The 11,388-nt window shown below is 50.8% G+C and overlaps 1 protein-coding gene across 3 annotated transcripts; it reads right to left on the reverse strand.

The window, feature by feature from the left end:
* Positions 1 to 348: 348 nt before the first annotated feature.
* PI16 (peptidase inhibitor 16) lies at positions 349 to 10,738 on the reverse strand. Of its 3 annotated transcripts, none has more exons than XM_039856136.1 (6): positions 10,561 to 10,738; positions 6,280 to 6,501; positions 4,384 to 4,493; positions 4,044 to 4,132; positions 2,894 to 3,322; positions 349 to 2,561 (listed from the first exon to the last, which is right to left on the reverse strand). In XM_039856136.1, the coding sequence occupies exons 1-6, from the start codon at positions 10,729 to 10,731 to the stop codon at positions 2,449 to 2,451; spliced, it is 1,134 nt and encodes a 377-aa protein (XP_039712070.1). In that variant the 5' UTR covers positions 10,732 to 10,738; the 3' UTR covers positions 349 to 2,448. The 3 variants fall into 3 exon arrangements, with proteins under 3 accessions (XP_039712070.1, XP_039712071.1, XP_039712069.1); XM_039856137.1 differs by lacking the exon at positions 2,894 to 3,322 and adding an exon at positions 3,341 to 3,439; XM_039856135.1 differs by having other exon boundaries at positions 2,894 to 3,439.
* Between the last annotated feature and the right edge of the window lie 650 nt (positions 10,739 to 11,388).

Raw genomic sequence — 11,388 nt, forward strand, 5'->3', positions numbered from 1 at the left:
AAATCCCCAAACTCAGAGAAAGATGAGACTTGTGGTTACCAGAGGCACAGGGTAGCAGGAGGGGAAATTGGAGGAAGGAGGTCAGAAGATAACAAATTTCCAGTTATCAATAAGTGCCAGGAATGTAATCAACATGATGACTACAGCTAACACTGTCGTAGATAGGAGGATATGTAGGAAAGTTGGTCAGAGTAAACCCTAAGAATCTTCACGAGAAAATTTTTTCTTTCATATTTTTATTTATATGAGAAGGATGTCAGCTAAACCTATTGTAATCATTTCACAATACATGTAAATCAAACCATCATGCAGTACACCTTAAACTTATACAGCGATTTGTTAATCATTTCTCAATAAAACTGGAAAAGTTTAACAGTTACCATATGATCCAAAGTTACCAAAATGATACCACTCTTAGGTATATACCCAAAAGAAATGAAAACATAAGTCCACATAAAGACTTTCACATGACTATTATATCAACACTATTATAATAGCCAAACAGTGGAAACAACTGAAATGTCCACTACCTGATGAATGGATACATAAAATGTGTTCCATACAATGGACTATTACTTGGTAATAAAGAATGAAGTACTGCTCTATGCTATAACATGAACCTTGAAAATATGCTAAGTGAAAGGAGCCAGTCACAAAAGGCTCCATGTTGTATGATTCCATTTATACAAAATGTCCAGAACAGGCAAATCCACAGAGACAATAGATTAGTGGTTGCTTAGGGCTGGGGGTTGGAGTTGGAGGGAAAATGGGGAGTGCCTGCTAATGGGTATGGGGTTTCTTTTTAATATGATGAAATATTCCCAAATTGACCGTGGTAATAACTGCACAACCCTGTGACTACACCAAAAACCATTGAGTGGTACACTTTAAATGAGTGAATTTTATGTTATATGAGTTTATCTTAATAGACATTATATTATATACATATATAGAAGGTGCACAGCCCTGGCCTGATTTGGATGCTTCCTGTGTAACTGCTCGCACTTTGACTTTGGCCTGGAGACAGTTGCTCTGCCTCTTCTCCACCAGCCCCAGCTTGGTCCAAAGCCGCCTTCAGTAACCTACTGTTGCTGGCCCTACACACATTGCGCTTTCCTGCCCCATAGCACTTCCGGACAAACCTGCTGTGCTTTTCTGGGAGAGTGTCTGTGGCTCCAGAGCCTTTCTCGGGACTCCTCCAAGCACCAAAGGTTGGCAAAGCCATGCCTGAGCTACATTTCTGACCTTGTGTCCCACATGGGCCTTGGCAGCAGCACCCCTGTAAAGAGGTTGCATGCTACTCCTTAATCCTGGGCCCCAACTCAGCCCCACTGGTGACTCCTGGATTTGAGAGTCAGCCCAGTGCCCTTGGCCTTCCCTTGGCTCTTTCCCTTTCTGCCAGCTACCTGAAGATTTGAGTGGGTGGGAGGAGGTTTATAGGAAGGAAAGGAAAGGTGCCCCCCAAAACTAAATGGAGTATTTGGGGGAGAGAGTATGAAAAAGGGAGAGTTGCAGGTTGGTAGGGGAACTGTCAAGCCTCTTCAGGGCCTCCCAAAGAGCCCTCCTTTGTTGCCCACCCCTTGTGAGCAAAGAAACTCCGGTGCTCTTACAGAGGCTTTTATTCAGGAGTCAGAGGCTGCTTCCCTTCCCTGTCCCTGCCTGCCCCATCCATAGAACCCCACTCAGGAGGGTTTTGTCCATCTGTTACTCACAAATCCTTTGAAACTACAAATAGAGGGAGGGAGCCACTCAAAGAGAATCCCCTACCTGGCATAGGTAGACAGCCACGGGCCAGGTAGGCAAAGATCTCCCCAGAATCCCCACCCACTTCCCTGCACTGAGATAAGAGGAGCAGGGGGGGTCTGAGCCAGATGTGTAGTCCTCAGGTGGCAACCTGAGTTCGCCACCAGCCAGGCCAAGCAGTCTGGGTGATGCCCTGCAGCCCTTCCCTTCCAGAGGTCCTTCAGTCAAGAAGTGTCTTATTTGGAGGACTGGGACAGTCTTGGGGAGATGAGAGAAGGACAGTTGACCTCTTCACCCTGGGAAGGCAGGAGGCAGTCCTGGGAACAGCTCAGGACTCAGATGGCTCCAGGAAGAGGCCAGGGGACTGGGAGGGAACAAGGGTTTCCTAGGAAGCCCTGAGATCTTCTAGAAGAGCAGGACCATGGCCACAGGAACACTGTTCAGAACAATCTGCAGCTAGCTGAGGGATGAACCTCCCCAGAGGCAGAGGCACTCCTGGGGAAGTGCCAGGTGTTGGCCTGTAGAAGCCTCCTGAGGGCACAAGGGCACTAGCCTGGAGTCTGGCCAGAAGCTGGGGTGAAGGGGGCTGCTGGGCCACAGAGCAGGACCTGCCCAGGAAGCTGTGGCCTCTTGGAGAAAGACAATCCAGAGTGGGCATGAGACCAGGGTCCTCTGACCAGGCCTCGCCTTTGAGTGTTGATCCCTTCAGAAGACTGCAGCCAACACCAAAGGAAGCAGTAGTAGCAGACCCAGAAAAGGGCCCCAGATGTAACCAGGGCCTGAGTTTGGCTCTGAAGAGATTTTAGGGTCCTCTGCACCTGTGGGAAGGGAGAAGGTTTGCCTCAGCCTGGAGATAGCTCTACCTGACCTCCCACCCACCACCCCACCAGGCATGCAAGTGGGGGTCCAGCAGCTAGGAAGAAAGCTCCTACTTGGAGGGTGCATGCCCCACCATGCCTACGCCGCCTATGTTGGGGGCAGGGTGCTGACAATCTGGAGTCAGGAGGGAAGGTAGGATGGACACTATAGGCCTTAACCTGCAAGGACAACTGCTGGGCCAGGGTATTAGTGGTGGCAGAGATATTGGGGAAATTGAGTAGGGAATTGGAGAAGGTGTGCCCCAAGTGGTCCAGTGTGGCCTGCAGCTCACCTGGTTCATTCTGGGTTAGAGAAACTGAGACCAAAACCTCACTGGACAAAGGCGACTCAGCCTCAGCCTTGCCCTCCTCCTGGGAGTGGGATCGTGGCTCCTGTGTCCCTGTCAGGGATATCTTGGGGTGCAGAGAACTCTTTGGGCTCCTGGAGGACATTCTTGTCCTGCTGGCCTCTTTGTCTGCCAATTTGAGGATGGGATCCTGGGTCAGACTGGGGGAGGTAGTTGGCCCTTCATCCAAGGAGAGCAGGCTGTGAGTTTCAAAAAAGGAGGGGACCTCGGTTGTTAAGGAAGGTGGAGCTTCTGTTGCCATGGAGGAGGGGCCTTCCGTTGCTAAGGAAGATGGTGCCTTGGTCTCTACAGCAGGTAGAGCTTTGGTTGCCAGGGAGTCTGAGACCTCTGTTACCAAGAATGGAGTTTCTGTTCCTGGGGAAGAAGAAATACCCGCTTTCCTAGAGTCTGAAGCTTCAGTTGCCGAAGAAGATGGGGTCTCAGTTACCAGATAAGGCAAGTCCTGAGACTCTTCTGGGCCTCTGATAGGTTCTGATAAGAGAGATAAGGCCTGGCATTAGTGTTACGGCCGGACCCCATATCCCTCACCCCACCGCAATCGAGGCGAAGCGACCAAACGTCCTATGAAGACACACAAACACACATACACTCTCTCCAGCGAATATATCCCTAATTAATAATAAATGCTCCTCCATTCACCTCCTTGTCCAAGTCTTCCTCTCTCTGCTCTCACACTGCCACTTTTTCAGGAGACTTCTCAAGCTGAATTCCTGTTAATACTCCGACCACGCCCACCAGTCGGCCCCGCCCACCAGTCGGCTCCGCCCACCCAGGCTTTCTCCATCTGACTACGCCCACTTCGCGCGGAGCTCGGGAGCCGCCGGACTCTCCTCTACCCTCCGCTTGGAGGGTTGAACTCCTGTCTCTGGGAATGACAGGGCGCCACAATAGGTGCTCAGGGAGGTCAAAACAGGCTTGGGAACTCGGATGGGGAGGGAGTGCCGAGGGTCCTTGGAAGTTGCGTCCAGCTGGGCCCTTCCCCTGCCCACGCACCGCTCTGGCGCCGGGAGAGGCTCGGGACGATCCAGTCCCTTCCCTCCCCTTCCTCACCCTCCCCAGTCCATCCCCAACTCACCACAGACGAAGTTCTCACAGCGGTAGCCCGAGGGACATTGGGAACACGGATGCCCCTCCTGGTAGGGCCTCTGCCCCTTCACGTTCCCTCTGTAGGAGGAGAGCAAAATGCTGGAGGTCCGTGGCAGACCCTGACCCTACCCCTGATACACACACATAGCCCGAAAGGGCCCCTGGCTCTTACACGCCCACAACTAACTTGCTGGGCCAGTGAGAGAAGATTCCCATCGGTAACCTCACAACCCCCCAAAGGTATAGGACATAGGCTCCAGATTGGCCCCCTCCCACTTGCCTAGACTGCGTCTGATTCAGCCCTCCGTATAGGGCTCCCTTGTACTCACGGGGGCTCATAGTTGCAAACCAGCAAATGGATATTGGTCTCCTCAACGCCCTGGAGCTTCTCACAGAAGTGGGAGCCACAGCCAATCCTCTCTGTCTTGGCCCAGACTACCTGAAGAAGGACAAATCCAACAGTTTACCCTGGGTAGGATGGCCTCTAGCTGGTGTCTCTTTAGACCAAATGGGGAGAGGAAGAAGCCTTATAGCCTGTTAGATGTGAACCCCTGAGGACATGTAGCTTCAGGACAACTCTGAACAAAGGATTTGAGGGAGATTTGTTCTGAAGAGTCTACTCTCCCTTGCCAACCATACACACCATTTCATCAGGCCTCTCTTCCTTTGAAAACCTTCCCTTTTGATATACCCTCTTGAATTCTTCCTAGAGGCTATTGCATTTTAAACCAGGGGTATATCCAAAGGAATTAATCTCATATGGGAGAATCTTAGACATCAGCAACAAGTAAAATCCAAGGGAGGGAATAGGAGGAGCCGTTTTGGAAACAGAACTTCTCCCAAATCACAAGGAAGCAGGAACTTGCTCTGTAGTCTCTAAGTGTGTGTCTCCTAGCTGCTAGAAGTTCTGTCTTAAATATAAAATTTTAAGTCAAAACAGCCTTTGTGCACTGCCATGGGCTTAGACCAGCAACCTCCTCTTGTTATTTCTTGGCCCAGTCAGCCTAGGAGTCACTCAAACTGAGGCCAGATTTTGCTATGAGATCTGGTTCTGGCTGTTAATTCTGCACACCGTTCCAGGACTGGGGTCTTTCTGCTTGAATCAGCTGAAGGTCCTCCAGGTACCACTCGGGTGATTTCTCCCAGGCAGAAATCACCCGAGTGCACACACAACTCAGGCCTACAAAAGGCTGAGATGGAGATGGGGCAGACCCACTCCTGCTGGGCACAGACTGCAATCCTAGAGGAGAATGTGTGTGCGGGCGAGGGAAGTGCAGGAGAGGTGGCAGAGTATACAGGGAAGGGGGCAGGGAGGGCCGACGCACCCTCACAACTTCCTGATCTGGGCGGATGATGTTGGGATTTCCTGCCCTAAAGATTAGCACTAAAAATACCACCTAAAAGAGGCACTGGAAAATCAAATTGGTGGATATGGGTAGGAGGATGATTGTTTTATTTTCCTTTGTCTTTTCTTAAAAACTTATCTTCACGTTATTATTTGAACAACAAACACTGGGAGGAGGAAAGAAAGAATTCAGTAATACTAATGTTAATTCCCCTACGCACACTCACGCACACACCCTTACTCCTCTTAAATGCAAATTCAAACTTTCAAAATGCAGTGAGAATCCCGACATAAGTAAAAGGTGATGGTGAGGCAGGACATGCTCTCAGAAGACTCCCTGAAACCTTTCCTCAGTGACAATTTGCTCTTATTTACAGTGTTCAAAAGCAAAAAAAAAGTTAAGCAAACAAAATTGTGTGCTTTATCATCCTCTGGCAGATTAGAAGCAGCAACTTAGGCACTGTGAGAAATGCCAAAAGGACAGTGAAAGAGAAGAAAGAAGTGGGGTGGGGCATTTACTGCTGGGGCAAAAGCTCTGCATAACGCAGGCTGGAGGACAGGACTGCTACCGTCCAGGAAACGGTCCTGAGACCCCTAACTGAGGTCTCTTCAGTAGCAGCAGGCCGAAAGGGATGGCCTCGGTTTTCAGATGGTGGTTTCTAAAGAAGAAACTGAAAATGGTTTAGTCAGTTTGAGAAGCCGACTTCGTCAGAGGCCTGGACAACCATTAACTACTCTGGAAAGATGACTTTTATGAAGGATTTTGGGGAGTTTAGTGTGTGGACTAAAGGACTTGCCAGTGAAGGGACAGGTGGCCCCGTCTTGTATCGCCCATGGCTGATGCGGCCCCGCCCATCTGCCGGCCCGCCGGCCCTCGCACCTGCGTGTAGTGGCCGCACATCTGGCCTGGGTCGCAGGTGGCGGTGCTGAGGTTGTAGTGCTCGTGCTCAAGGTACCACTCCTCCACGGCCAGCGGCACGTCCATGCCCTCGTCGGTGATGGCGAACAGGTTCTCGCCGCGCTTCCCACGCGCTTTGTTGTGGCCCCACACACACTCCTGCGCGTAAGCCTTAGCAAAAGCAGCCAGCTCCTCGTCCCACCTCTGCGAGACAGGGACAGGTCGGGGAAGGAGATGAGGACACCTTGGGCTCGATGGAGGAGAGGGGGGGTTGGGAAAAGGAGGTGAGGATGCCCACAATTCTGAACAGAGAAGTAGATTGAGGATTTCCTCGGGGCCTTCGGAGGCAGGAGACCCTCCCTCCTTAGTAGGATGACTCTTAGTCATATCTGGAAAAGGTCTCTGCTCCTGATGAACTTCTGTGGAGAGGTGCGAGGGTGCCACCCCAGGCGGTGGAGTTAGCCAGACTAGGGACCATTCACCAGCTGTGTAATTTTGAACAGATTCCCTAACCTTTCTGAACTCACAGGAAGTTGAGAAGAGTAAAGGAAGAGTAAATATTAATATTAACATTCTTCTGTGAGGAAGGTGGGCAGTGATGCCCCTGCCTACCTGCCCGAACTGCTTTGAAAACCACAAGATGTCCAGTGAGATGTTCAATGGCTGGGTTTATTCAGCCATGCCTCTGCCTCTATCCATTCACCATAAATCTGACTTGGGGGTCAACGCTCCTCTCTCAGCTTCCACTCTCCCCTTGGAATAGCCCAGCCTCCGTGGCTTTACCAGCTGCAGCCTTCCATCCTGAGTGCTCTTCCCAAGGGCTCTCAATTCTTGTCAACTGATGACCCCTTTCCCCCCTCAAAATTATGTGCCTCTGTATGACTCACTGAGAGGCTTCTTTTTAGAGCTTTGGTGGCCCAAAGAACTTTCAGATTCCAAAGGCAGCGTTCTCCAGTGGGGACCTCAGGTGAGACAGCGAGAGGAGGCATTTTAGGTTAGGGGGCCTCTGAGGTTCTCTGTTCTTGGCTGGGAGGACAGGCCCAGTGTGGGTGGGAAGAGGGATTAACAAGGCATCCGACCAAAGGATTGAGGAAGGAGGCCTGGATCCCATTAAACTTTGTCCTGGCCTCTCCTGGAAAGGGATTGCCTGGCGGTAACTCTTGCTCCACCCTCTGGGGGCCCATCCAGCTGTGGGAGCCAGACAGCCCATAAAGCTCCTAGAGCTTGGGTGACCCTGAGGGAAGGAGGCTGTGTGGCCACACCCACTCTCTACCCACAGGAGGCTTTCAGGAGCAGCTGCCTGGGATGGGGATGGGAGCACTGCAATGAGAAGAGCTCCACTGCTATGACTGGGCTTTTTTTGTCCCAAATCGCTGGTCCCCGAGGTTCTCTCAAACTCTGGTCACAGTGGAGATAAGGAATGGGAAAGGGGCAGAGTGCTGGGGACCAGGATCAAAATGTCTGGGATGACTTGCAAGACTCCAGACTAGACTGTAAGCTCCTTTGGGGTAGGACAGTGTGTATCCCCACTGTCTGGCACAGTGCTGGCATATAGCGGGTACTCAACAGATATTTGTCAACTGATCACAGATACAGGGCCCTGCTTAAAGCAGTATCCCCTACAGAGCCAGGCTGTCACTTCCATTCACTAGATGCCTGGAGCCCCGCCATTAGAGAGTTATTCCTTTGGGATTTAAGTCTTCTCAGTGGTCTAGGGACCCCTAGGGAGCTTCAAGAGTCCTGGCACCCACCTGTATTGGCCACATGGTCACCATCTGAAAGCAATTCATTCACTCGCTCACTAACTCTCTCATTCATTCATTCAACAGTCCTGGGCACCATGCCAGCCCTGGGATGAAAGCAAAGAACAAGAAGCCATGTTGTCATAAACTACAAACTGGGTCACCATGTGGGAAACGAAAGGTATACAATGGGTAGAATGCAGGCATCAAAGAGGGCCATTTAGCTCAACCTGTGGGTAGAGAAAGAGACAGTAAGCTAAATGTCAAAAGATGAGGTATTGGCCAGTGGAGAGGAGAAAGGCATCCTGAGAAGGCACTACATGAGCAAAGGCCTGGAGGTGAGAAGCAGATTTTTGGTTGGGGGAAAAGATAAGCTATTCGGGTTACTGAAGGAGAAAGTGGGCAGGAGAGGAATCTGGAGATGTAGGCAGGGGCCAGATACGCAGAGAGGTTTCTCAGGAGCTGGAGCTTTATCCTAAGGCACTAGGGAGCCAATGGGAGCCCATTGAAGGGTCTTGAGTAGGGTCGGGCCTGTGAGTCAGATCATTCATTTTGGTAGCAGAGGCCAGAGGCTGGGGAAGCCATTCGAGGCTGTTCTAGGAGTCCTTGGGAGAGGAAATGAAAGACTGAACCAGGCTTGTGCCAAACGGATTGGGTGGGCTTCAAAGAAAACTGAACCTTCTTGGAGGTAAAAGTGGTGATTAGATGTGGAAGCTGAGGAAGAAAGAAGAGTCCACGATAATCCCCACCTGCCTCACCCTGGATCCATTCTTGCTTTTGTTAATCCCTTACTGAGCACTTACTACTTGCCAGGCACTGTTCTAAGTGCTTTATACATATTCGCTCATTTAATCCTTACAACCATCCTACAAGGGAGTTTTTATGTTATCATCCCAATTTACAGATGAGGAAGCTGGGCACAGAGAGGTTAAGTAACTTGGCTGAGGTCACACAGCTAATAAAGGGCAAAGTTAAGATTTGAACCCATGCCATATGGCTCCTGAGTCTCTGCATTTGCCACTGCTGAGGTTGCGCCTGAGCCTTGTTCCCACCAGGCAGCAGCATATCCCCTCAACCTCTGAACTGCTTTCGGGAATGTTACCCAACACCTGAGATCCACCTCTGTTTGCAAAGCAGCTCCCAGCCTGTGTAGCCTCCCAGTCTCGGCCAGCAAGACTGTAGGGCATCAAGGATCTACAGATAGGGAAACGGAGGCCCAACACTGAGTTTCAGGCTTCACTCACGGAGTTGCTGGCAGAGCTGGTACCAGCATCCAGGGCTCCTGATTTGTTGTCTGCAGTCCCTGGTTGCTCAGTGGTGGTGCTGTGTGTGTCTGTAGAGCCCCTCTCAGATCTTTTTCATGTGTCATCCTGTCTGACTCTCAGGGCAGGGATGCCCTGGATCAGGAAACTGAGGCCTTTGGTAGTAAAGGGGCCCACCAGAAACACTTTGCAATATTGGACAGAGCTGTTAGAACTCTAGTCTTGGACACCCAGGCTCACTGCCGTGTTCCCCAGGTATGCCTTTGCTCTCAGGCACCATCTATGGCTCCCTGGACACTGACCATCAACTTCCCAGGCCACCTGAGGGAGGACAGGAATGGGGTAAATTTCTCACTTTATCTCTTTTAATCCTGAGCATAAACATTCTGTCCCTAACCCTGCCATCAGATAACTCTCCCTCCCTGACAAGAGGTAACCACCTCCCTGCCTTGAATCTGGCTTCTTTCATATGTAGGCAAGTCCATGTATGTTTGCTACATTGGCATATGTTCCCGCCTGTATACAACAGTATTTTAAACTGCATGTAAATATATTCTACTGTGTCTATATATGGAGAGAGATTTCATTCCCCTGCCATTCAGTATTACATCTGTGAAATTCAGTACATGTTGATATATACGTAGCTCTAATTACGACCCTATTTTACAGACGAGAAACTGAGGATCCTTACTATGTTAAGGGACTCACCCCAAATTATGGGTCTTGTAGGTGGCCGAGACAGAATTTAAACTGTGTGATCCATAGTGCTCTCTGCTTCTGCTTCCTGTACTCGCCCTACTTCCTCAGTACCTCCCTCCTACCCAGAGGCCTGGACCCATCCTATGTTTCGTCTTCTCATCTCCTTGGAAGGCATCTGAAAGACCGTTGTCAGTTGTCACCATTGTCACCAAGGTGTTAGGAGTATCCTGTGTTCCACCTCCCAGGGGGCACATGCATTTTAGGAAGCACTGGGAAAGGGTCATTGGGGTGGGAAGCTGGGGCATTCAGACCTGGCTCTATCAGCTCTTTGATCTGCAAGCCCCTGAGAGACCAGCTTGTCCCTCTGAGGCTCAGTTTCCACAGTTGTATAATGGGGCTTCTTATGGGGACCTATGAATTATATAATGTCAGAGACTCTGTCACTGACCCAAGAGCCGAGTCTCTGAGATGGCTTCGGCTAAGGGATGGGAGAGATTGGTGGGGAGCCTTGCCCAGCACCCCTTCAGTCCCGGCAGGTGAGTGCCCCTGGCCACACTCACCATTTGCAGCATGTTGGCGGCTGGTGGGGACACTTGGGCACGGTAGAGGTTGTGCAGCTCCACCATAACACGTTTCTCATCATCACTGAGTGCTCCGGCAAGGCCTATGGTGGCCACCAGCAGTAGCAGTGGCAACAGCAAAAGCGCCAGGAGACTGCGGGAGCTGTGCATGGTGACCAGCCCTCTCTGCCTCTCCCATCCAGGGGTCTGGCAGCTGGATTTAAAGTCCTTCCCACACAAGCACCACCCTGGCTGGGGCGGTGGGAGGGGCTGTCTGGAGGCCTGGCCAGGCACACACAATGTCTTGGGGAGGGCTGGGTGCTTGGGTCCAGACCAGAGTCGAGTCCACTCCCAATCATTTATTTCCCCTCAGAGTCCTTGGAAAAAGACTCCTTTCTCTTGGTAACAGAGGCTCAGGCCAAGAACTGTGTGAGTGCTGCAGTCCTTCCCAAGTTGTGGACAGGTCCTCCAGGGGCAAAAGTACAGTAACCTCTGCAGAGATCATACCCACTGAGTGCTGAAGGCAGATAAGGGGAAAGAAACCACATGGACCCTATCCCTTAAAGGACTGGGCAAGAAAGAGAAGGCAGGTGGCTTGTGGAAGGATGGAGAAGAACAAGAAGTATTTGGTAAAGGTTGAGCCAACCTAAGTTTGAATCCTGGTTCTGCTTCTTTGCTAGCAGTGACAATAATAATACCTACCTCATCGGGCTCGAAAGAGGATTAAATGAGATTAAATGTATGTAAAGCACCCAGTACATTATCTGGCACTTAGTAGGCCCTCAGTAACAGTAGACAACAATCACGCACATGACATGGCCTTGGCCA

Source organism: Pteropus medius, unplaced genomic scaffold, assembly GCF_902729225.1.
Source record: "Pteropus medius unplaced genomic scaffold, Ma_sr-lr_union100, whole genome shotgun sequence".
Taxonomy (NCBI): domain Eukaryota; kingdom Metazoa; phylum Chordata; class Mammalia; order Chiroptera; family Pteropodidae; genus Pteropus; species Pteropus medius.

What these genes read in the sequence shown, in the direction of transcription:
- PI16 (XM_039856135.1), bottom strand. Translation starts at nt 10,731, where the DNA reads ATGCACAGCTCCCGCAGTCTCCTGGCGCTTTTGCTGTTGCCACTGCTA. An exon ending in TGTGCGGCCACTACACGCAG is followed by an intron (nt 4,494 to 6,279) that starts GTGCGAGGGCCG and finishes GTCCTTCTTCAG; the next exon opens with GTAGTCTGGGCCAAGACAGA. An exon ending in TCTAACCCAGAATGAACCAG is followed by an intron (nt 2,562 to 2,893) that starts GTGAGCTGCAGG and finishes CCCTTCCCACAG; the next exon opens with GTGCAGAGGACCCTAAAATC.